The sequence below is a fragment of the Artemia franciscana genome, chromosome 6 (genome assembly GCF_032884065.1).
Source record: "Artemia franciscana chromosome 6, ASM3288406v1, whole genome shotgun sequence".
NCBI lineage: Eukaryota > Metazoa > Arthropoda > Branchiopoda > Anostraca > Artemiidae > Artemia > Artemia franciscana.
In genome coordinates, this window is record NC_088868.1 from 26,193,858 (window position 1) to 26,218,789 (window position 24,932).

At 35.5% G+C, this 24,932-nt stretch overlaps 1 protein-coding gene across 2 annotated transcripts; it reads right to left on the reverse strand.

Moving 5' to 3' along the window:
* On the reverse strand, positions 1 to 23,487 carry LOC136028248 (large ribosomal subunit protein eL6-like). 2 transcript variants are annotated; one of them, XM_065705975.1, is made up of 5 exons: positions 23,390 to 23,487; positions 17,650 to 17,798; positions 14,635 to 14,908; positions 7,899 to 8,080; positions 1 to 234 (listed from the first exon to the last, which is right to left on the reverse strand). In XM_065705975.1, exons 2-5 carry the CDS (start codon positions 17,791 to 17,793, stop codon positions 73 to 75), a joined length of 762 nt encoding a protein of 253 aa, XP_065562047.1. In that variant the 5' UTR covers positions 17,794 to 17,798; positions 23,390 to 23,487; the 3' UTR covers positions 1 to 72. The 2 variants fall into 2 exon arrangements, with proteins under 2 accessions (XP_065562047.1, XP_065562048.1); XM_065705976.1 differs by lacking the exon at positions 23,390 to 23,487 and adding an exon at positions 23,184 to 23,253.
* Positions 23,488 to 24,932: the final 1,445 nt, after the last annotated feature.

Consider the following 24,932-nt stretch of genomic DNA (forward strand, 5'->3'; position numbering starts at 1 on the left):
ACACAGAAAGGTACAGAAATTTTTTTTGAAGAAAGTTTATTGAACAAAACTTCCAGAAGTTTTTTTTTACAGTTAAAACTTCAATTTATGTGGAATCATGTTGTTTTTAAGCCCAAAAATGGTACGAAGATATTTCACAAGCATAGCAGCATCTGGTTGTGCTTTAATTGCCTTTAACAACTGTACATCAACTTCAGCTTGGTCCTTCTTTCTCTGCTCAGTTGGGGTGTACCTCTGAAAAAGAATAAATTTAATATGAGTCTCTTTCATAATTCAAAAAAGATATGTTCAGCTATGTTTTTAAACACCACGTACATAAGCATTGATCCACAAACTTTCTGGGAACCCCCCCAAAGGGTTATTCGATATCTCAACAAAAATAAAAAATTAACAATTTCGTTTTCAAATTCATGTTCGTGTATTACGAAATTTACTTGTCGGACAGATTTTAGAAAAATAAAAATTCATTAGCGGAAACACAAAGAATCCGGATATAGCAGAATCGCGAACATACAAGGCAAAAATCATTTATTTATTGACGATGTTTTTCCATTCATTAAGTCGCTTCATCTTTTCGACTAATCGATCTGACACTCATTGAATTTTCCAGCAGCATTAAGCCCTTCAATATTTAAACAACAATAAGTAATCTAAACTTTTAGATTTGGTTTTTATACATAGCATTAGATTATGTGCCTGTTACCAACAGTCTTATTGGCGTGTCATCTAACATCAAAACACAAGCTATTTCTTAGAAAAACTCTATTATTGGTTCATTGATCAGATATGTTGGAAAAATTTATGGTGATACTCGTTACTTCCTCTCATATAGTTCCCCTTTCAACTTAAATAATTTTTCATTACCCCTTCCAGCCAATTCTGGGACCACCAGCTTTTCGCTTGGTCCCAACCAGAAGGGGGGAAAGCACAATATTTGTCAATCCGTCATCCTCTATCCATAAAACATGACCTAGCCATGTTAACCTCTCTTTCATTATAGCCCCAGAAAGTCGGCTCGAACCAATTTTTCAAACAACTATGGTCTGATATACAGTAAGCCAAACAATTGGCTAAAACTATCTTTAGAAAATGCATTCGCAAAACATTTACTAAAATTTCTTAGCCTACCGAAGCACCCATTTCTCAGAGCCATACTTTATGAATGTCATGACCATGCTTCCAATATTCCTATCTTTTTCGCAGATTCCTATTCTTCCAAACTCTTCCATCACCACCTCTACTAATAATACCACTAAGTTAGTACGCAAAGTAAAGCTATATCCTTGAACTATCTTTTTCATTCCTAAAATTACATTGTTCCTTTCTTCAACTTCATTAACCTCATCTCTTAGTCAAATAAGTATCATCCTAAGTTATTTGCTCTCTACAAAAACCAACCTAAGACCTCTGTGCTACATTCAATCTTATCACCCTTCTTACAAAGGAATTTAATTTAAATTTTCCTATACTTAGTAGTAACTTTCCCCCTTTTCAAAAACCATAGTTCTTCAGAAAAAAAAACCCTTAATCATCAAGAATTTATCTCTAAATTCGCAGCTGTCAGATCTCGCAACCACAATGTTTCAGAACTCGTTAACAACTGCCATCAGCACATGAGGCCTTATTATTTTCAAATCGTATTACTACTGCCTCTTCCTGTATGTTCGGAAAGCTGTACATTCCGTTTATCACTAATTAGGCCATGTTCTTACTTTTAACTGAGACATGTCCAGATTGAAAACTTCCTCTTAATTCCTTAACAGGAAAACATAATTTTTACTATTATGCCATCTGGCATAATAGAAACCTTCCGGTTTCTCGGCAGTTTCATCCATGACTCCCTTTTCATATCTCCTTAATTAACAGTATAATGTCTTCTATACTTCCCTTACTTTTCCTTTATTCTCGTAAGACCTCTCACTAAGAAATTTCTTGTACAAACTTCTCTCTTATACCAGGCCTAAAGCGATTTCACTGATGCAAGTCGCTGAGTTTCCAACTTTGCTTCCAAGAAGCTACTTCTAGGCTATTTTCCAAAAATCATCCCATTCGTCTTCTATATTGTCAGGTTCAAAACTCTACGGATTCACATCCAACTTTTCTTGGAAAATTCCTCTCAAATTCTAACCCTGGAGTCTATCAGTCGTAAGTGCCTTTAGGTAGTTACCCTTCCAAAATTTTATATTTAATTAACTCTAGCACTACTAATAATAATCTTTATTTAAAGATTAAAACTACATTATTCATGCCTACATTAAAAGACAAAAAAAAAAAAAAAAAAAAAAACAAACCCCGATTTTGAACTGGGACCTAGTATCTGATTGTTCCTGTAACTGCACGGAAAATTGATCCAGTCACAACCGTCTACATCAGTCGCTTCTTGGGCATATACCCCAATGACTGATTTCTAGTAATATTTTTTCATAAAGCGAGCAACCAAATTCTATTACAACTAATACAACTTCTATATACAACGTTCCATGTCGCAATTTCCATAATTCTGCATAGAATTAAAATATTACGACCTCAACAAAGCAGTGGACCGTATCAATGCAGGACAAATACTAATGACTTCTTTTCAAGTCTGCACGAAGAGCTTAAGTCAGGTTAGAATCGCACAGCAAGAAGTCTCCAGGACTTTCAAGTGAATGAAGGCTTTGTTCAAACCTGGGGCTAATGGCATATTCTTTTGGAACTTTAGGAAGTAAAACTACATTTACTCAATGTCGAAACTACTTTTAGTACCGGTAGCTGGTACTGATACGCGCGTTTTGTATACGCATTTATATAAGTGTAATGTGTAATTTGACAGGTTGGCTACATTTGAACTTGGTTTACTAAGAAAGGCCAGGAAAAGAAAAAGAAAAAAAGAAGAAAAACTAGCGCCATTGTAGACTGTCAAAAACTTATATGGACAAATTGATTAATGGCTATAGAAAATAAACTACAGACGACCTGAACTTTCCAGACATCCTTAACCTTAATTCATACATAGAGTGCAAAACATACAAGATTTCATATTTACCTACATATGTAGTCTCCTTTCCTCCCCCTCGGTATTTTATTAGACATACCCAAAAATCACGCTACTTTTTAATATCAAACCGAAATTCTTCGATAGTATATATATTACATATATATATAAAAAAAAAACACCTAAATATGAATCATACAGACAGAGCTAGTGCTTATAAGCATATGTATGAGCAGTCGGGGCTGTCCAGAGAAATAAAACTAAAGACAGTTGTAGACAGTCAAAAATTTATCTGGGAAAACTGATTAAAGTCTATAGAAAAGAAAATACAGACGACCTGAATTTTCCAGCTATCCTTAACATTAATTCATACATAAAGTGGGAAATACACAAGATTTCTTATTGACATATATATGCAGCCCCCTTTCCTCCCCCTCAGTGTTTTGTTAAGATACTCTCAAAGATTACAGAGCTTCTAAATATGACTAATATAGATGTGACTAGTGCTTATAAGCATATGTATGAGCAGTCGGGGCTGTCCAGAGAAATAAATCTAAAGACAGTTGTAGAGTCTCAAAAACTTATCTTGGAAAATTGATCAATACCTTTAGAAAATACACAACAGACAACCTGAATTTTTCAGATATCCTTAGTCACAGTTCATACACAAAGTAGCAAATATAAACGATTTTTTATTTACACATATTCAGTCTTATCTTCTCCCCCTCTGTATTATGTTAGATATTCTCAAAAGTTGTGGAGCTTCCTTACATCAAACCAAACGGTTTGGGTTGAAAGGTTTAGTGTTTTTTGACGGTACACGAAAAGCACAAAATAAGATTAATATAGACGTGTTTAGTGCTTAAAGCAAATATATGAGCAGTCGGGGCTGTCGAGAGAAAGAGAACTAGAGACAGTTGTAGACTCTCAAAAACTTATCTCGGAAAATTGATTAGTGCCTATAGAAAGTAAACTATAGACGACCTGAATTTTCCAGATATCCTTAGTCTTAACTCACATACAAAGTAGCAAATATACAAGATTTTTTATTTACACATATTCAGTATCGTCTCTTCACCCTCTGTATTATGTTAAATATTTTCAAAAGCTATGGAGCTTCTTCACATCAAACCAAACGGTTTGGCGTGAACGGTTTAGAGTTTTTCGACGGTATACGAAAAGCACAAAATAAGATTGATACAGACGTGCTTAGTGCTTAGAGCATATGTATGAGCGGTCGGGGCTGTCCAGAGAAAGAAAACTAAAGACAGTTGTAGACTCTCAAAAACTTATCTCGGAAAATTGATTAGTGCCTATAGAAAGTAAACTATAAACGACCTGAATTTTCCAGATATCCTTAGTCTTAACTCACACACAAAGTAGCGAATATACAAGATTTTTTATTTACACATATTCAGTATCGTCTCTTCACCCTCTGTATTATGTTAAATATTTTCAAAAGCTATGGAGCTTCTTCACATCAAACCAAACGGTTTGGCGTGAACGGTTTAGAGTTTTTCTATGGTATACGAAAAGCACAAAATAAGATTGATACAGACGTGCTTAGTGCTTAGAGCATATGTATGAGCGGTCGGGGCTGTCCAGAGAAAGAAAACTAAAGACAGTTGTAGACTCTCAAAAACTTATCTCGGAAAACTGATTAATGCCTATAGAAAGTAAACTATAGACGACCTGAATTTTCCAACCATCTCTAAGTACAAAGTACAATTCATGTAAAAAGTAGCACATATACAAAATTCTTTATTTACATTCACATACACTCTCCTCACTTAATCGCCTAGATCTTCCCAAAAGTTCCCGAGCCTCTTGACTTCAATGATGATATACTCAAAACACTATATAAAAAAAATAAAATAAAATAAAAACGCGAAATCGGGACAGTTCAAAGAAAACGGCAGTTGTACAGTCAGATTTTTTTTACAAGATTGCCCTTTGCTCATAGAAGATTATCCACAGATAGGCTGAATTCTTCCAGCTATATACTATTTTAGTTTGGTAGATAAATTAACAAACAAATAACATTTAAAGCAACATTTTCAGGATACTAGAGCGCCCTTGAGAACCAGCGCGATCGATTCACAAAAATGTAGGGAAGGAGGGGGAGGGGCTGGTTGATGAGTACAAACTGCTGTTTTCAAAATCTAGGGGGTAAATGTAGTTTTCTGTTGAATTTTTTCAATGAAAATAACAAAAAAGGATATTTTCAACGAAAATCACCCCACATACTTTTTTCAAATATAGAGGGCTGGGGCAAATGTGAACCAATCAACAGACCAACTTTTTTCAAGGCTTAGTGGATGACAAAATGCAGGATCTCAAATTTACTATCTGTCTGCAAATAAACTGGCAATTATATCGAACCTCTAAAGGGTTTACTAAAGAGATAAAGTGATTCCCACTTGTCAAGAAATAAAATACGATGGACACCATCTATCTCTCACGGCACATCGAAATTTGTCAAATAAAACTGAATAACATTATAATAAACCTCCTTGCACTATGTTTCAAGTTTATAAAAAGATTATGATAATGTCAGTGAAAGCGATCGGTGGGAGTTTGAATTATCAACTAGGTGGAAGTGATGAAAGACTTGAGAGCGAAGGTAAGTATAAGTAAAGCCAAGACAGACAGGCTCTCTGAGAGACAAAGCTGGCAAATAAATGAGTAAGCGTGAAAGTCAGTAAGACGAAAGTAGAAATCGTAGAATTGGCCCTGACATCAAAAAGACGGAAATTGCACAACAAATGTTACTTCTAACTTATGTAGGATCGAAACTAAGTCTTCAGTTATTCCATGACACGAATATAGGAGCCCCCCTCCCCCTCCCCTGACCGTATAAAAAGTTAGGTAGCATAGTAGGAGTTCTACTTTTTAGTTTTCAAGGACTAGTGAAATTTGTTGGCAGATTTGGCAGCTTTTGGAATTTTGTAGGGTTCTGCTACTGGCAGCTTCGGAACTTTTTCCATACATGTCCCCCTCAGGGAATAAAATGAAAAATTCTCCTACTTTTTTCAGAAAACAACTTATATACCGAACTTTGTATTTTCTCCCTAAACTAGGTCAGAGTTTGACCCTTCCTTGCTTACATTCCAAGAATTGACCTATACTTTTTTGACCCATGCTATTTAAACGTAGTCTAATACTTGTATGATTAATAACATTTAACTTGGTCCAAGAGAGGACTAATCCTTTTTTAATTAAGCTAGGAAATTAAATCGAAAGCTACGGAGAGATGAAAGAAATTACAGAGATCACATAAAAATAATTAGATTCACATTGACTAGGGGGGGGGGGGGTCACAAAGTGAAATATAAAGCCGAATGACCTAATTTAACGTTGTCAGAGGCAACACTATTTTCAACACAACAGGTGTCGACGCAACCCCCCAGAACCGTGGGGCAGGTGTTGAAAGTTATACCTGGGGAAACATAAGGTTTTTCTTGAAGGAATGCTCGTATAAACTTTAAAGACGGCTAATTCATTTGGAAAGTGAAAGTTCTAGTTCACTTTTTAAGAGTCAAAAGAGATCAGAGGGTAACTAGACCCCCTCCACGCCTTTCTCCCCCAAATGAATCATATAAAATTTTGAGATAGACATTTTGTTAAAAATAGTTAAAACTTTAGATAATAAAACTCTGGTGTCGACACAACCCCCCAGGGCCCGGAGGCAGGCGTTGTAAGTTATGGCCTTGGGGCATATATTGTTCTAATGCAAAGGATGCTCTTGTAAACTTCAGAGAGGGCTCATTTACTTGGAAAGTGAAAGTTCTCGTTCACTTTTTAAGAGTCAAAAGAGATCATAGAGCAACTAGCCCCCCCCCCCTCCTCTCACGTCCTTTTTCCCAAAATGCATCAGAACAAATTTAGAGATAGCAATTTTGTTAAAAACAGTCAAAATTAAGCTAACAAAAACTTTGGTGTCGACGCAACCCCCCAGGGCCCGGGGATAGTCGTAATTTAAATTGAATACGCAAATCAAGCTTGAATCGAAGAATCTCTACAAACAAGAGTTTGGCTTTTACATCCTTTTTTTCATTGTAAAAGTCTAAAACCTACTGCGTCATTGGCACTACACTGAAAATGAATAATATTACAAATATTTTCTTTGTGCTTATCACAACATAGAAAATCAACATTAAATCAAATTTTGAACAGATAAGCTTTCAGTAATTAATATCATTATATATCATATATTCAGCATTGAAGCATTGGAAATTAAAATAAAATTAAAGTGAAAAAAAAAATCTTGAACTGATGATCTTTCAACAATAGATACAATTATATACAATACATTCAGTTTGATTTTATTTGTACTTTTAAAAACTGTTCAAGACATATAGTTTTCAGTAAAGCGCCGATAGTAGGTCTTAGACTTTTACAGTGAGAGAAGAAGGAAAAACCCAAACTCTTGTTTGCAGAGATCTTTGTTCGTTTCAAACTTGATTTGCATAAACAATTTAAGTTTCAATCGTTTTAAGATTTATTTACTCGTTTTAAGATTTATTTACTCATTTATATTAATTCCTATTGTATATTTGTTTGCTTTGATTGTTTATTTAATTTCTGTTCTTTTTGGGTTTCATTTATGCTTCAATAGCAAAATATTTTTTTCGTTTTAAGCTTAATTTACATATTCAAATTAAGCTTTAAACATTTTAAGGTTCATTTATTTATGCATATTAGTACCTGTTGTATGTCTTTTTATTATGACTGTTCATTTAATTTCTGGTGATTTAATATGGTCTTTCCTTTACTTTAGAAAACTTCTTTTTCGGAAAGGTTTTTAAATTAATTGAACAAAATAACTATTTAATTTTTTAGCAAAAATAATAGGCTAATTCAAATATTCGATAAAAGATGATATAATAATGATATTAAATAAAAGGCAAACTAACAAACATACCTCTGGCTTGCTGGCAAAAATGTCTCCCTCCTTGGCCTCTTTCTTGACCTTGTGTCGTCTAAAGTAAGTATCATTGATGTGTTCTGGAACCTTGACGTTAGAGATATCAATACGAGTGCTTGTGGCAATAACAAGCTTCTGGTGAACTCGCCTCAATGGAACGCGATTAACTTTGAGAGGCCCTGCAAACAAAAGGAACATAGTAAATTACCAAAAGCAAACGATTTATAAATCTTCAGTAAATAATAGTCCGTGGTTAATTTCCCTACTGGACGACCAATACCAATAAAATGGCGAGAAACATACAAACATAGTGACAAATAGCATGCAGTGACATGTTCGATGTAGACAAAATGGATAGGCAAGTACATGTGAAGCACGGGCATAAATTACCAAGACTAAGGAAAATCGTTGTATGAAATGTAAGGCTATTTCCTAGTCATTCTGTCGGGGAATTGTATCTCTAAGCAAGATGGAAACCAAAAGTTTTCATATTGTTTATGGTCTTTAAAAAACAGTCTTCTTTATTTTAGTCTAAAAGTTAACCCCTATGTATATCTTTATCCAATTTGCAACGCTTACATTCCTCTTATCATAGGATCACAGTGGGGCCCCAAAACTTTTGCAACATAAGTGCGTGCAAACGCATGACATCGCATTAGATGACAAGACACTAGCCAAAACAAAAGTGTACAAGAGCAGTAAAATTTGAAATAGTAAAACGGACTAAAATACACAGATGATAAACGTTTATTTTTAGCAGAAAGCAGTCCTCGACAAAGTACGCTAAACCTTAATTTCTCGACCAAATACAGTTTGTTTATACATCCCTTGTGCCAAAATCGTTTCTGTAGATTCTACAGAAAACTTTCACTGTAAATTGGGTTGGCAACAATATAGAAAACTGCATAACTTCCACAAGAAATCTTAATACATCTCCCAAGAAAAACATGTCCTTTTTAATGGGAAAACTCAATTATGTTACCCAAGAGTAAGCCTTTCTTAAGCTAACACTGTTAAAATGTCTGTCTGACCTTTCTGTCATAACCAGGAATAATTTCTAGGTGGCAACCTGCAAACAGGGTGCAGTTGTGGGCATCAAGTCATGGCTAATTGTAGAAAAAGCCAAGACAGATAGTACAATTGAGTGAGAGCGAATTCTGGCACTAATCCCCAAATGATGTTAGTTCATTACCCTTGCAGAAGTTAAAGTAGTTATCCAAGGTTACAACTGTCACAAACCAGAAGAAACCATGATAGCTAATAGGTCAATAACCTAGAAACAGGTTGCCATTCTTACCCTTGAATTGGTTACAAGCCTATATCAATTACAATAGCTAACATGTTAGTTGTACTTGCGAGAAAAACATTTTAGTTATGGTCAGAATCTATTTTACCAAAAGACTAAACTCGGATTGGAACCTGACTTCCTCGATTATGTTTAGCTTGTTGTCTGTCAGAACAGCCCACACGCGTAGTCGCGTAGTGGGCAAATATTTCTGTACCAGCAGGCATCTGAATGTACTATCTTTATGGTACAAGGAGAAACACTTAATTGCCACAACGTATTGAACTCATTTAAAATGCATTCAGCGTTTAATATACTGTAAGAAGACTAAAGGTTTAATTCTGATTGAATAAGTAAAATTTAAATAGCACAATACGTATTTTCATGTCAATGCTGTAATAACTTAAAAAGAGAATGTTTGTAATATAATTCGCTCTCAGTGAAGCGTTAATAACGCAGTAGGCTTTAGATTCTTAAAGTTAGGAAAGGAGACAGTAGCTAAATTGTTTGTTGTGAAACGAAATTTGTCGTGAACGGTCTTGGGAAGAAATAAGGTTAATCTGAATATTTGATATATAATAATGTCAACTGCTGAAAAGCCCATCAGTTCAAAATTTGACTTTACAGCGATTTAATTTATTTCCAATGTTGTAATAAGTATGCAAGAAAATGTTTCTAGTAAAGCGCCTATGACGCAGTAGGTTTTAGAATTTTACAGCTAAGGGAGGAGCAAGTACCCATACTCTTCTTTGAATTAATTTTTGTTCGTTTCAATCTTGATTCACAAATTAAATTAAAGCTTTATTCTTTTTAAGGTTTATTTATTCATTTATATTAGTACATGTTGTCTGTTTGTTTGCTATGATTGTTTATTTAGTTTTTGTTCGTTTTGAGCTTCATTTATGCTACAATAGTAAAATATTTGTGTTCTTTTAAGCTTAATTTGCATATTCAATTTAAGCTGTACTCGTTTAAGATTTGTCTATTCATTTATATTTTTACAACAAAAGAATAAAAACGAAAGTAATATGAAACCAGAAAAATAGGAACAAAAAGAATAATGCAAGATGAGATAAGAAAACTAGAAACAGTATTTTTTAAAGGAAAACCTAAAACCATTGACCTTACCTCCAGCAAAAAAAAAAAAGACAAAACAAATGTATTTAAGCCACTCCAAGCATATCCAGGTAATAAGAGTCCAGCCTAATACATGTTAGATTTTAATTACTTTACAATTTTAATGACGAACAATTCTGATTTCACCTTCTCTTCTTCACTTGATTAGTCATAATCCCTTTTTTCTTTTTGTTAGAAGTTTCTGTTCTTTTCTAGCTTTTATCGGCATTGAGTATGCCTTGTTTGGCGCGTATTTTTTTTTTTAATTTAGCGTTCTTTTTTAAATCTTTGCTTGATCCAATGAGCACACTCCAAAGTTTCTGCGACCTTGAGGTGGAGCTGTGGATGAGGAAGGGACAGTCCTCCTCCTCTACTGAATAAATTCTGATCAATTTGGGGTTTAGTGTTATTCTTTACTTTCATAATAACAGCATAGACCAGAAATATTCCCAGAAATCGTAAGGGAGTAGATATCAACTTCACATTTTTGATGCGTTTCTTAAAGTTTCTTTTGTACCCCCCCCCCTAAAAACCTATGAGGGAAAATACCATTTTGTTGCCTTTTAGCTGGGACACTTTTCCACCGAGAAGGGGATTACGGGCATAATTTTAAAAACTATTAAGAAATTAAAGTATTGTTAAATGAAAGTGCTCTAAGAATTGATACCTACATTTCCATATGGGTCCATGTTGTTGGCACTGCCTGCCGACACCTTGAAAAATTTACTTATTTACCTTGGAAATTTAACTTATATGTTCCAATTTTCAAACTTGTCAGCATACTGGACGATTTTGTAGACACAGTCTTTAAATCCCTCCACCAGACTTAAAGCCCTGTATCCATTGTGCCTAGCATGAATTCGTTAGTAAGAGACAATTCCATGTGAATGTAAAGTAAAGTTTTCACGTAACCAATTTCATTCAATATCTTAAGCTTCTTTCGGTCAGATTTTCACACATTTGTGTTAATAAACTAAACGAGCTTAAAATAGTTTTACTGTTCAGACTAGATCTTTTTTTGGTTTAACCTTTTTTTCTAAATCTTTTATCTTTTCGATTTTTCTAATCGAATTATTGAGGCTGTTCTTTGGTGTGTAACACACCAGGGAGAAACAAGTGGGTATGAATAAAGGCAGAGAATGTAGGGTTGAAACTCTAGGTAAGCTTTTTTTTCGAAGGGAAAATTTGCCGATGTATCGGCAAATTACATCGGTACGATACCGATACATGAGTATCAGATACCAAACATCTATATCGGTTGAGTCCTAATACAATTATTCGTATAACGAGATTTCAACAAGGGTAATATCACTCCAAGCTCACTTATGACTTTACATCTACAAAACTCTAATTAAAGAGCACATTTTTTGCCGGTATTTTGGTTGTATATGAGAGGTTTCTGTGATATCTGCATACACACACACACACACACACAAAAAAAGAACACTCAAAAGCCCCTCTCTTTTCTGAGCTATTTCCAATTTACATACATAAAAAATTCAGAATTTCCAAATTAAAAAAATATTAATACAATAAACCGTAAGTTATAGCCTCTGTTTTTGTCCTAAGCACTTCGTGGACAAGATATGCATTAGCCTGGCTCTCATTTTAAATACTTAAGCCTTAACAGGGGGTCGGCGGCAGCGATGCTCCCGAAAAAAGTGACTATTTATTTCACAACTAAACAAGTGACGACTACTAAACAAAAACTATTCAAAAGCCCCTATCGTTTTTGAGCAATTTCCAATTTACATACCTAAGAAAAAATTCTGAATTTTTCCTCTGTTTTGCAATTTCCAATCAACTGCTCGTAAGTTAAAAATACCTCAATTTTTCCTCTCCTTTCAGCCCCCAGATGGTTGAATCGGAGAAAACGACGTTATCAAGTCAATTTGTGCAGCTCCCTGACACGCCTACCAATTTTCATCGTCCTAGCACGTTCAGAAGCACCAAACTTACCAAAGTACTGAGCCCCAGCCCCTAACTCCCCCAAAGAGAGCGGATCTAGTCCGGTTACGTCAATCACATATCTTCAATATTTATAAGCGTTTTCCAAGATTTCCGGTTTCCCCTTCCAACTCTCTCCGATGTCAACAGAACTGGTCGTGATTAGAAATAAATTAAAATCCGGTTACCCATTCTTAAGTTAAAATGCCTCAATATTTCTAATTTTTCCAAATTAACAACCCCCAGCTCCCCTAAAGAGAACGGATCCGTTCCAATTATGTCAATCACGTATCTACAACTTGTGCTTATTCTTCCGATCAAGTTTCATCCCGGTCTCTCCACTCTAAGCGTTTTCCAAGATTTCCTGTTTCCCTCTCCAGCTCCCTCCAATGTCACCGGATCTGGTCGGGATTCAAAATGAGAGTTCTAAAGCACAAGATCCTTCTAAATATCAAATTTCATTAAGATATGATCATCCGTTAATAAGTTACAAATACCTAATTTTTTCTAATTTTTCAGAATTACTTCCCCCCTAACTCCACCAACCAGAGCGGATCCGGTCCGGTTATTTTCATCACATATCTTGGACTTGTGCTTATTCTTCCCACCATGTTTCATCCTGATCTCTCCGCTTTAGGCGTTTTCCAAGATTCCCGGTCACCCCTTCCCCCAATGACACTGGATCCGGTCGGGATTTAAAAGAAGAGATCTGAGTTACAAGGTCCTTCTAAATATGAAATTTCATTAAGATCCGATCACTCCTTCGTAAGTTAAAAATACCTCATTTTTTCTAATTTTTTAGAACTACCCCTCCCCCCAACTCCCCCAAAGAGGACGGATCCGTTCCAATTACGTCATTCATGTATCTAGGACTTGTGCTTATTTTTCCCACCAAGTTTCATCCCGATCCCTCCACTCTTAGTGTTTTCCAAGAGTTTAGGTCCCCCCTCCCAACTCCCCCCAATGTCACCGGATCCGGTCGGGATTTAAAAGAGCTCTGAGACTCGATATTTCTCCAAACATAAAATTTCATTAAGATTCGATCACTCGTTAGTAACTTAAAAATACCCCATTTTTCTAATTTTTCAGAATTAATCCTCCTCCCCCCAACTCCTCCGAAGAGAGCGGATCTGTTCCAGTTATGTCAATCACGCATCTAGGATTTGTGATTATTTTTCCCACCAAGTTTCATCCCAATCCCTCCACTCTAAGCGTTTTCCAAAATTGTAGGTCCCCCCCTCCAACTCCCCGCAATGTCATCGGATCCAGTCCGGATTTAAAATAAGAGCTCTGAAACACGATATCCTTCCAAACATCAAATTTCATTAAGATCTGACTACTCCTTCGTAAGTTAAAAATACCTCATTTTTCTAAATTTTTAGAATTAACTCCCCCCCCCCCAAAGAGACTGGAACTGTTCCGATTATGTCAATCACGTATCTAGGACTTGTGCTTATTTTTCCCACCATTTTTCATCCCGAGCCCTCCACTCTAAGCGTTTTCCAAGATTTTAGGACCACCCCCTTAACTCCCCCCAATGTAACCGGATCCCGTCGGAATTTTAAATAAGAGCTCTGAGACACGTTAGCCTTCCAAACTTTAAATTTCATTGAGAGCCGATCACTCCTTCTCAAGTTAAAAATACTTCATTTTTTTCTAATTTTTCAGATTTAAACCTCCCCCCTCCAACTAACCCAAACAGAGCAGATCCGTTCCGGTTATGCCAATCACGTATCTAGGACTTCTGTTTATTTTTCCCACCAAGTTTCATCACAATCCCTCTGCTCTAAGCGTTTTACAAGATTTTAGGTTCCCTCCCCCCAATGTCCACGGATCTGATCAGGATTTAAAATAAGAGCTCTGAGACACGATATCCTTCTGAATATGTAATTTAATTGAGATCCGATCACCCGTTCGTAAGTTAAAAATACTTAATTTTTTCTATTTTTTCCAAATTAACTAGCCCCCCATACGCCTGCCAAATTTAATCATCCTAGCTTACCTGGAAGTGCCTAAAGTAGCAAAACTGGGACCGACAGAATTTGCAATCGCTATATGTCACTTGGTTAATACCAAGTGCCATAAAATGACTGTGGCCAGTCCCTGCCTTAAGCATATTTTTAAGAAAAATAACAATGCATTACTCATACTCTCATTTTAAATACCTAATCCTTTAGTATATCTTTGGAGGAATAATAATACATTACTCAGGCTGTCATCTTAAATACCAAAGCCTTTAGCAAATATCTAAGGGAGTAAGCCTTAGAAGAGTAAGCATGCATTACTCAGGCTCTCATTTTAAACATCTAATCCTTTAGTACATCTTTGATGCAAAGACTGGAGTGTAACTGGATGCTAACACAACACCAATAAAATGCTAAATACCTGATACTAAAAGGAGGCCAGATTTCAAAGCCTTCAAGAGAACAACACGCTTGCCCCTATTAACACCAGCTAAAAGGATGAGGATTGTTCCAGGTTGAAGAGATTTCCTAATCTTTGGAGGATTCTTGTTGTTGACTAAGCGTCGGTGGAATCTCTTTTGCCTGGAATTAATGGGGTAGAACTGGGGTGGCTTCCTTGTACTGACAAGACGAGTGCCTCCATTTTTGTCCCCACCAATTTTCTTCTCAATGACAAGGGGCTTCTTCTTCTGAGCCTAAAAAAAAATTTAAGTAGTTATAGAACCTTAAAACATTTAGAAAACCAAATTATATAGTTTTGCACCAGTAAACAACTTGTTGAAACGTGATTCCTCCTACGACTACAGACACATGAGGTTAGAAAATTAATTACCCCAAAAAAATCTATCCTGAGTTTTCAGCAAGAGGTCCCCCATTGAACTCCTTGCTATGCATCGGCACTGTTTCTGTTTTCTGTTTCTGTTTCTGTTTTTTCTTGCCTGTTTCTGCCTGTTTCTGTTTCTGTTTTTACAAAAAACAGAACAGAAAACAGAAACAGGCTACCTGTTTTTGTTTTACCTGTTTCTGTTTCTGTTCTGTTTTTTTTTCATCTGTTTTTTTCCGTTTCTGTTTTTTTTTTATCTGTTTTCTGTTTTTTTTTGTTTTGTTTTTTTCAAATGCCACGCTATCTAGCGGGCATGATACCGAAACGCATGATACCTACCCGTACCTACCGTACCGAAACGCACATCTAGCGGGCATGATACCATGATACCGTTGATTTTTGAATTTAAACAAAAAGGGAATAGTTGTGGGAAAAGTCAAAGTCATGGCTAATTGTAGAAAAAAGCTAAGACAGATTGTCCAATTAAGTGGGCAACCCAGTCAAGGTTAATTTTACCCCTTTGATTGCCGTTGTGACTGTCTCCCATTTATGCTACACCTCTCCGTGCATGCATGTCCCTTGACAATGCCGAAATAGAGTCAACCCGTTGACTACGGTTTGACTACTTGAAAATTTTCCTCTCATGCATGTCACTCCACAATGCTCAACTAGAGTCAACCTCTCATGCTAATTCACGGCGGGGTAAATCTGAGCGAAAGAGAGAGATAGAGAAAGAGAGAGAAGCTTGAACGCTATACAGTGGACATGGGCTAGATGGGAACCCCATATGACAATGTCTCTACTGTTGGTATATGTGTAGCGGATGGCTATTACCGCTTGAGCAACGGTCTAACCATTGACGGCTTTAAGGATTCGTGCTTCAAGCGGCAAACATGGGCTCAATGAAATCCCATATAAAAGAGGAATATAGCGTTGGTATTTACTTAGAGCAATGGGTTACCGCTAGAACAGCGGTCCAACAAGCATCCGTACTTTAAGCGGTGAACCTAGACACCTTGGTATGTGTGTAGCGGAGGGTTATTACCACTTGAGCAATGGTCTAACCATAGAGCGTTATAGAGCGTTGGTATTTGCTTAGAGCAATGGGTTACCGCTATAGCGACGGTTTAAATAGCCTCTAACTTAAGCGGTGGACATAAGCTAGATGGGATGACTCTGTGTCTGTCTGGTATATATTAGCAAGCAGCGGTCTAAGTAGCCTCGGCTTGAAAGCATCCGTGCTTTAAGCGGTGAATATAGTGTTGGTATATGCTTTGAGCAATGGTTTACCGCTAAAGCAACGGTCTAAGAGCAACTAGGGTAAATTGTCAATTATAAATGACATTTAAGCTTGAAAGGAATATAGCATTGGTATCACCCGATTGGACACATTTTATGACAAATTTCGCCCCCCCCCCCCCCTAAAAATACGCTAGTGTGTTGAATTACACGAAGTTGCTCATCTTTTGTATGTGACTACAAGGATTTAACAAGAAGATGTTTTCTTTCCTATTAGAAATAGAAGAAGTAAGGAAAAAACAGGAAAAACAGCTGTTTTTTTTTTAAAAACAGCTGTTTTCTGTTTTTTCGAAAAACAGAATAGATTACAGAAACAGGTCACCTGTTTTTGTTTGACCTGTTTCTGTTTCTGTTCTGTTTTTTTTCTAACTGTTTTTTTCTGTTTCTGTTCTTCTCAAAAACAGAAACAGTGCCGATGCTTACTCCTTGCCAATTCCTCCCCCCTCTGAAAAAATCGGCTAATGGTTCTTTTGGGTCTTCCATTAAGTTAAAAGTCATTTTCTCGAACCTACGCAATTAAAGCACCTATAGAATAAGGGGGGGGGGACAAACTCTTGATTTCAAATGAAAGCAAGCAAAGATGTTTTTTCTTGAATGCATAATGATGAAGGTCACGAGAAGAAATAAAATGACAAATATATACAACACAATATTTAGCAAGTGTTGAGCATATTTTCTTTTGTAATTATTTATTTCCACACCAATAAATTCAGCATTGAGATCAGTCCTTGAAAACAGTCCTTTCAGGATAGGACCATAGGGCATGGGAAACTGGCAAGACAGGACAATCGACAACTTTATCAATGCTTTTAAGAACTGGAAAGACTGCTAGTTCCTATGCCCATGTGGTATTCCCAAGTAGAACTATATAACTACCAAAAAAGTAACTTATTTTAAAGCTAGATTCTAATTATGTTTGAAGGCCAAGTTTCCTTGGATCAAACCAAGAATTTTCTTAAGATAAGTAGGCTATTCTTTTTCGGCCTAGTTAAATTGTCAAAGCTAGGTTAATCTATAAAACAGGATAGTTGGTGAAAACCATCTTCTCAATAAAAACCTGAAAAAAAAAATACAACAAGAGTTTCATTTATGTTTAGATATTAATAAAATGATTTCAACAGGCATTGGTCAGATGACAGACGAAAATTATAAGCAAACTTAAGACTCCTCCCTTGTTGATTTCAAACACTGTTCAAATAATTTAACTTGTTAGACCCAAAACACTAAAGTCTAAATAAAATTAGTAGAAATCAACTGAGTACTTGAATTTCAGTTAAAAATAAAAATGCAGAAGAAAAAATAAGTCACAATTACCTTCTTTGCCAATTTCACACTCTTTGGCAATTGTCTCCTTTTTGCTTCAAGATATTTTCTTGCCGCTTCTGCTTTAGAAAAGACATATTTACCACTAGCCAGAGAAGGGGGAGCAGGTTTAGTTGCAGCCTTTTTTCCAGCCATGGCTCCTAGAATATTTTTATTAAGTATCAAACCTCCAGGTATGAATAGTTATAAATTACTAAAATATTAATAAAGAAGGGTTTTTCATATAAATTTAAGAAGCTTTAGTTGCCTTCTCAAATCAATGGATGTTAGTATCTGTTTACCCTCAAATCCACAATCAGTTTAAAGAAAATTGGGTATCTGAACATGGGTGCAGAGTCTTAATCATCTTGAGAGGGCTGATGTTGGTCATATTGAAGTTATGCCAATTGTTCATCAAAAACTTAATATTACTTTATAACTTTCCGAAAATGAAACTTACAACAGAGCTGGAAGACTGGCTACATCATTCGGGTTTTTTTTTTTTTTTTTTTTTTTTATCACAGTATGAAATACTTCATTGATGAGCCACAATTTTGAATAATTCAACATTGTGAAAATTCCATGCACACTGCATGACTGGAGCAGAGGTTGCAAGGTCTGATTAGTTTTAACTTACATGTATCTAGGCTATTCTCACAGTGACATGGCAGAATACATTTCCACATTCTTCGGAAATGGAAATACCTAAATAGGCATATATCCAGAGGTATCAATTTCAAGAATAAATGTGATTTATAAGCTAACTTCTGCTTGATAATACATATATATATATATATATATATATATGGCCTACATAATCTATATTTTACATTCCAATCTAAATAATTTAACAGTTGAAGCAGGCAATGAAGAAAAGACATAGGGGACATAGTTCTTCATGAACCTAAATTCAATTTGCATGGCAATTCTGTTGCTTTTTTAACCAATTAAATATTAGGATCCATCAAAAGATCCACCAGCAGTCATAATCAAAACTCATCAATACTCAGTACATGGCTCTGCCCAGACCTAAATTAGAGATAGGAATGTGCCTGCAGAAAGCAGTCTAGACACAAGCTACTAGATGATCAACTTACAGGATGAATTACAGAAAATGCCTTTTCTTGTGTGTTTACCCCAGTACAGCACTCTCGGATTTCTAGTCATATATCTTGGTCATAACCTACGGACTATATCAATTTTCCAATGTGTAGTGTACATTCTTCAATTATTCAATTGTAGTGTACATTCTATGTCAGTCTCTCTTTGAAATTTTTTAACAAAGAGGCTATCATGGCCTCATTTGGCAGACTATCCTGATCAATCATTACATACTGACCAGTATGATACTCTAGGGTTTGGATTTGGCTGTTTATTTTTAAATTTGGGTTGAATATCCCTCAGGATAATGGATATTTATGGTTAAAAACTATGTCTCAAATCCTGTCCTATCAATGTCATTTCTAGGTTTATATATTTGACTCTCATTTTCCCTATACTTGCAGCAGGCCAAGATTGGTAGTCTAATGACTGCAAGTCTTGCTTTTTATACCAGAACTTGTGTTGCTCTATTTCCTTTTATTTATTAATAGTGTACTTAATAATATAGCCACCAGACAGTGTTTCCATATCTGATAGTTGGATTTACTGTTGATTTAAACGTTCATGGAAATATCCTGCTCTCCATATCATTGAATGACCAGTACATCACTGATAGGCTCAAATCCATTCTACATAAAGATTACTTGCACTAGTACAGTATATCAACCCAGGGGTAGAGTTGATATACTTTTTTCCTACAGAAAGGAAAAAAGTATACTTTTCCTTTTCATTTCCTTTATAGATATATACTAAAAAGTATATATATTTTTTTCCTACTGTAGGAAAAATATACTTTTTCCCTACTTCCTACTGAAATATACTGATATACTTTCTTCCTACTTTTTTACCTTAACTAAAATTTTCTTGTGCATTCATGAAACGATGGTTCCTTTTTATACACCTGCCAACAATGAATTTTAAGTTTGGTTATGGACTCTGGGATATCCCAGCATAGATTCCACACTCTCTGCTCTGCATCCATGTCCACACCATGCTTGAATGACTCCAAGATTTGAGATTGGATAGCCTCATTGATTAAGGAGCTCCAAAGTGGAGCAACATGGTTGGAAAAGAAGTTGTAGAATTCTCTGCAGTTGGTAGTTCATTGGGTAATTTTCTTGAGTTTCCCTTGGTTCTCTGATTAGGGTTGATAGGAAGAAGGCTTAAGCTATGGTTGACTTGCAGATGCTTAAAAGCTGTGATGACATAGCCTTTTTTCCTTTGGCAAATAGGGGTTGCAATTTTCAATGCCACAAGCCTCTCATGGTAAGCAAGGGTCCTCAAGTTGTATGGCATTTTGACAAAATGCCACTGGGAAATCTACAGGAGCTGTTAGTCCTCTTTAAAATGAGGGGAGGGAAGTGTCATACAAGAATCCAGCACTGGAAATACCATAAAGGTGTATAGTTTTTTTTTATATAACATGTTGGTTGCAGTTGACAAATATTCTTTTGATAATACCAAAATATCTCCCTGTAGTTACAGAAGCTAGAAGGCTATGCTGATGCAACTTCATCTGGGAATTGATCATAACACAAAGATCATGCTCTTCAGCAGCTGGTTTTAGATTTGAACATGGAGAATAACTCCAAGACTGGAGTTATTCTCCATGTGTAATATTGATGACTGTTATTAATCAATAATAAATGATACAGAGAGTCATTATCAACAACAGACTCTGCCAGGGACTAATCTAGAGTTGACACATAGTAATATCAAGGGGAAAAGATCCTTTAAGATTGGAATTACACCCTAAATTAGGTCTAGTGCAAATATTTCCAAATGATCACTTAAACTAGATCAGGACACTGATTTTAATGAGCCCAGAAAATTCCTGTGCCACATGAATATGATTTTCTTAAATCAATCCCAAGTGCAAAGAAAGGTCTTGATAGGTTTTTCAGATTTCATACTTTTGATGCTTTTTTCATCCAAAGGTGAAAAAGATCCAAGGAAATTAGATCCTACCTTGGAACAATACCAAGAATAAAAAGAAACATACCAAGGTATATTGGTTGCCCCTGCCAAAAACACTCCTCTTCTTACCCAAAAAAGTCAAAAGGGCTAGAAAGAAGAAAAAAGAGCAAGGACCAAATACATAAATTGGAAATATAATAATCCCTATTGCAGGTTTAAGAAATGCAGGAACAGGTTAAGGTGTCAACTTTAAACCACTGAATAAAGGTTGTTGCAAGCCACACCAACCATGTAGTAACTGTTACTGATTGAGCTTAAATTACATCTTTCCAGCAGACCTCTCTTACAGCATGTCACTAGACCCTAACACAGTGACAAAATTTTATCATGTTCAACACAGAGGACAACATATACAGCATGGACCTTAATTTTAATAATAAGTGCAAATTAAGAAAATTAATAACAGCAATACCCAAGCTATAGCAAATTCCCTCTATTCTAACACCCATTGACAGTAATCCACTCCCAGATCCCCCCAATTATGACATACTAAGCATAATGTCACCTATTATTGTCAGTAGAGCAGACATGGAAACCTGCCTTAAAAATGTGAACCCAAATAAATCTGTTAGACTCTAACAGTATTCAAGCTCATCTTCTAGAAGAGGCAAATACTGAATTGGTGCCCCCATTTACCCAACTTTCCAGTGTATAACTGTAGACTGTAAGATAGCATATATTACCCCAGTAAACAAAGGTGGCAACAGAGTCAAGCAGTCAACTAACAAACTATCTGTATTACCTCTGCAGTTGGAAAAATACTTAAAAGCATAATTGACACCAGTCATTCAACATCTGACTCAAAGTAGGCTGTTGTCCCCATGTCAGTATAGCTTCTGCTTGGATTGAATCTGTAGACATCAACCTCATTGATGCATATGAATATGTCACCATACAAGGGTTTTCCACTGGGCATGATTTTGCAAAACATTCAATAAGGTGAGCCACAGGAGACTGCATATTAAACTAGAAACTATTGATATTAATGCAGAAACTATGGACTTGGTGATGCTTTTCTTAAATAATAGAAAACAAGTAGTATAGGTGTCTGGGAAAAATGGGCTGCTGTAATGGCTAATTGGACTCTTGGTATATTGAAGTGTTTTCAGTAGTTATTCCCCTTAGTTGTTTCATAGCTATAATTTGGCATAAGCTGGAGTCCAGTATGTGTATTTGCAACCCAATTAATAAAACAGACCAAGAAACTCTAGAGTCAGTTCAGAGACATACAACTAAATACATCAGAGGTCTGTCTATACAAACCCTTTCCCTCTTGGCTTGAAAAACTGAATTTATACACACTGGCTTATTGCCACAAGAGAGGGAATATGATATTCAACCTGCTCAACCATGAATAACTTATCCCAACCACAATTCAACCCAATAATTCTCTGAGAACAGGAGAACATGATCAAAAACTTTTCAAGAAGCATGCATACTCAAGAGTGCATATCAAAGTTTTTTCCAATCAGGTGGCGTGTCTATGGAACTTGTTAGACAATGATACAGTTGCTTCTGCCACTATTGATTCATTCAATCCATAGTTGACAAGGAATGGTGGCACAAGCCAATGATGTTTTCTCTCTGTTTTAGTGCTGTTTTCTTTTCTTTAGGGCTAGCAATTTTTTTTTTTTTTATTGTTTTTGAGATTATTGTCCATTGTTTATCCATTTTCTTTGTGTTTCTTTGAGTTCCAGGTCAAAGTTTCTGCATTACATCAGCCTAGTAATGCCTTATAGCTCCTATTTTAAACCAAATATTTTCTTAGTTTCAACATGATTAACTGTGTAATTTATCACAATACCATTTGAAATAATTTAAAAAGTAGATGGTAATGGACAAAAATGTAATCCAATTAAAAACATGTTGTATTTTGTAAAATAAGATTTCATTGTTGAAATCTTATCATATTCCTTGGGCTATATATGGAACTATCAGGAGGGGGTGGGAATTTGCAAGTAAACTGAGCAGTGTTTTGTCCTAATGTCAGTTTTGGGATCTAAAACCAAGCCAAACTTATGCTACCTTTTGCTGGCACTATCTTGTTGGTGTACTATGTATAACCACCATACAAAGTCCCTATTTTTCAGCAATTTTTCTTTTATTGCAGTTTTCATTAAAAAAAGGCATTGAGTGGTATGTTCACTTTATAGGTGAATTATATGAGTCAAATGTCAAATATATGATCCATAAATACACATAATAATACACATGAATATTTACCACATTTTGTTTCAAGCAGATCAAGTTAAACTTAAATGCACATCTTAAAATTGTTTAACCTCAGTTCTCAAATAAAACAGAAGATAATAGCACTTGACAATAAAAACACAGAATTTACCCAAGATGTTACAAGAAAATATTTGGCAAAAATCCTATGAAAAGCCTTGTGTAGAAGATTTGGAATGGGTTATACTTTCGTCACATTCAGTTGCAACTAGCCAATTACTAATTACTGAACTACCTACTTTGTAAGATAGCAAAATTCCCACTATCTAGAATATTGTCTTGGGCAGCATCAATGAGGTTTAGGCACGCTGAAAATTACCCTTTACTAATAACTTTAACCCGGGCATTAAACTAAAGTGCTATAATATCATGAAAAGTCTGAGAAACTTAGTACACAACAAACCACAAAGAAAAACGATGTAGTAAGATAACTTTTTGTTCGAACCTTTACTTTTTCTGGATTTAAAACTGTATGGTTACTTCCTTGTACCTAAATAATAAATCGAGAGATTATGTTACATTATATTGAGAGATAAAGTTAACTGAAAAAAATGTAACAGAATTATTACCTTAAAATGCTGAAGAGCCAAAGAATAATGAATATATTGAAATCTTTAAAAGAATTACTTATATTTTCGTATTTTAACGAGATGTCACTGTTTCTAATCTGGAGATTTCAAAAATCAAAATAAAAAACCCAAAAAATAATAAGTTAACAAAAAGGCAGAAAAGCGTTAATCTCGCATGTTGTATGCAAAAATGAGGAATCCGTGCAGTGCTAGACTAAACTCTGACAAAAGACAGAAAATCGGTCGTGTGCCAAGTCGCTGGCTGCTCCATAGAATAGCCTTAGTGGCCTTTTTGTCGATGCCTTGCCATGAAGCTGTATCATGTTTTGTGACAATATATTACGATTAATTATGCCCAGGCCATATCATAGCCACGTGTGTCGATAAAAAAAAGAATTTTCATGATTGACATTGCATTTTTATTGATTAATTTAAAGAGTTTGAACCAACACTAATCTGTGTACCACTGTTCTTTACTAATACTACGCTTTTTAAACTTTTGTCAGCTTCCTCTCACAAATAGAAAAACTATTATTCTGAGTTTTAAAGCTGTCTAGTTTCAAAAAGTACAGCCAGTTTTTTTTAATAGCCTTGACTAAAGCAGAAATTTAAAAATTCTCAGTTTTAGTCCCTTCTAGTGCAAAGAAAAATCAGTTGTGACAGAAAGCACTGTTTTAACTGATTGAGAGACAAAAACCAAATCGAACACTAGTTTAATGAAGGCTGATCAAGGCAACTATTCATTGTAGCGAATGATGTCGGCTTTGGCACAAATAAGTTTTGATATCTTTACAGAAAGTCTGAATTAAAATTAGACTCAATCCACCAGTCCCAGTCTGAACTTACAAAGAATCTTTATTGTATGAATGCTGAGAATTTGGAGCTGAAAACCCACTCTTCTTCGCACGCGAGTAAGTTGCTTTCTCTGAGAAGGATTTTATTCTTCAATAGGTTCGCTGTGACGAGCTTGATAAAAAGCTACTGGGTTGTGAAGTTAAATATACGGAGTTAAATGTAATTTTTCAGCGATTACCTTCCGAACTTCCAGGTCAAAACCCTAAGTCTAATGTTGAGAATATTTTGAAAAAACACTGGAACTAGCCGCTGATACTGTGTATTTGACAAAATGTTACCGTCTTCCAGATAAGCCAGCAAGCGGCTACAAGGCCCAAAGCAAGACACGACCTCCTAGGCCTAAAGAGAGACATCCAAAGCGTTCTAAAATCTATTTCGAAGCTTAAAGGATCCGGGATGCGTATTGCAACAGACTAGCCACCAGTATACAACCTTTAAAGTATTTTCTTAATTACAGGGAAAGAATTAGGTGAACAAGGTAATGTGTTAATACCCATGTTAAACAAAAGGCTGAAAAAATCTGGCTTGAGATAAAAAAGAACACTAATCTCAACTTGTGGCAAT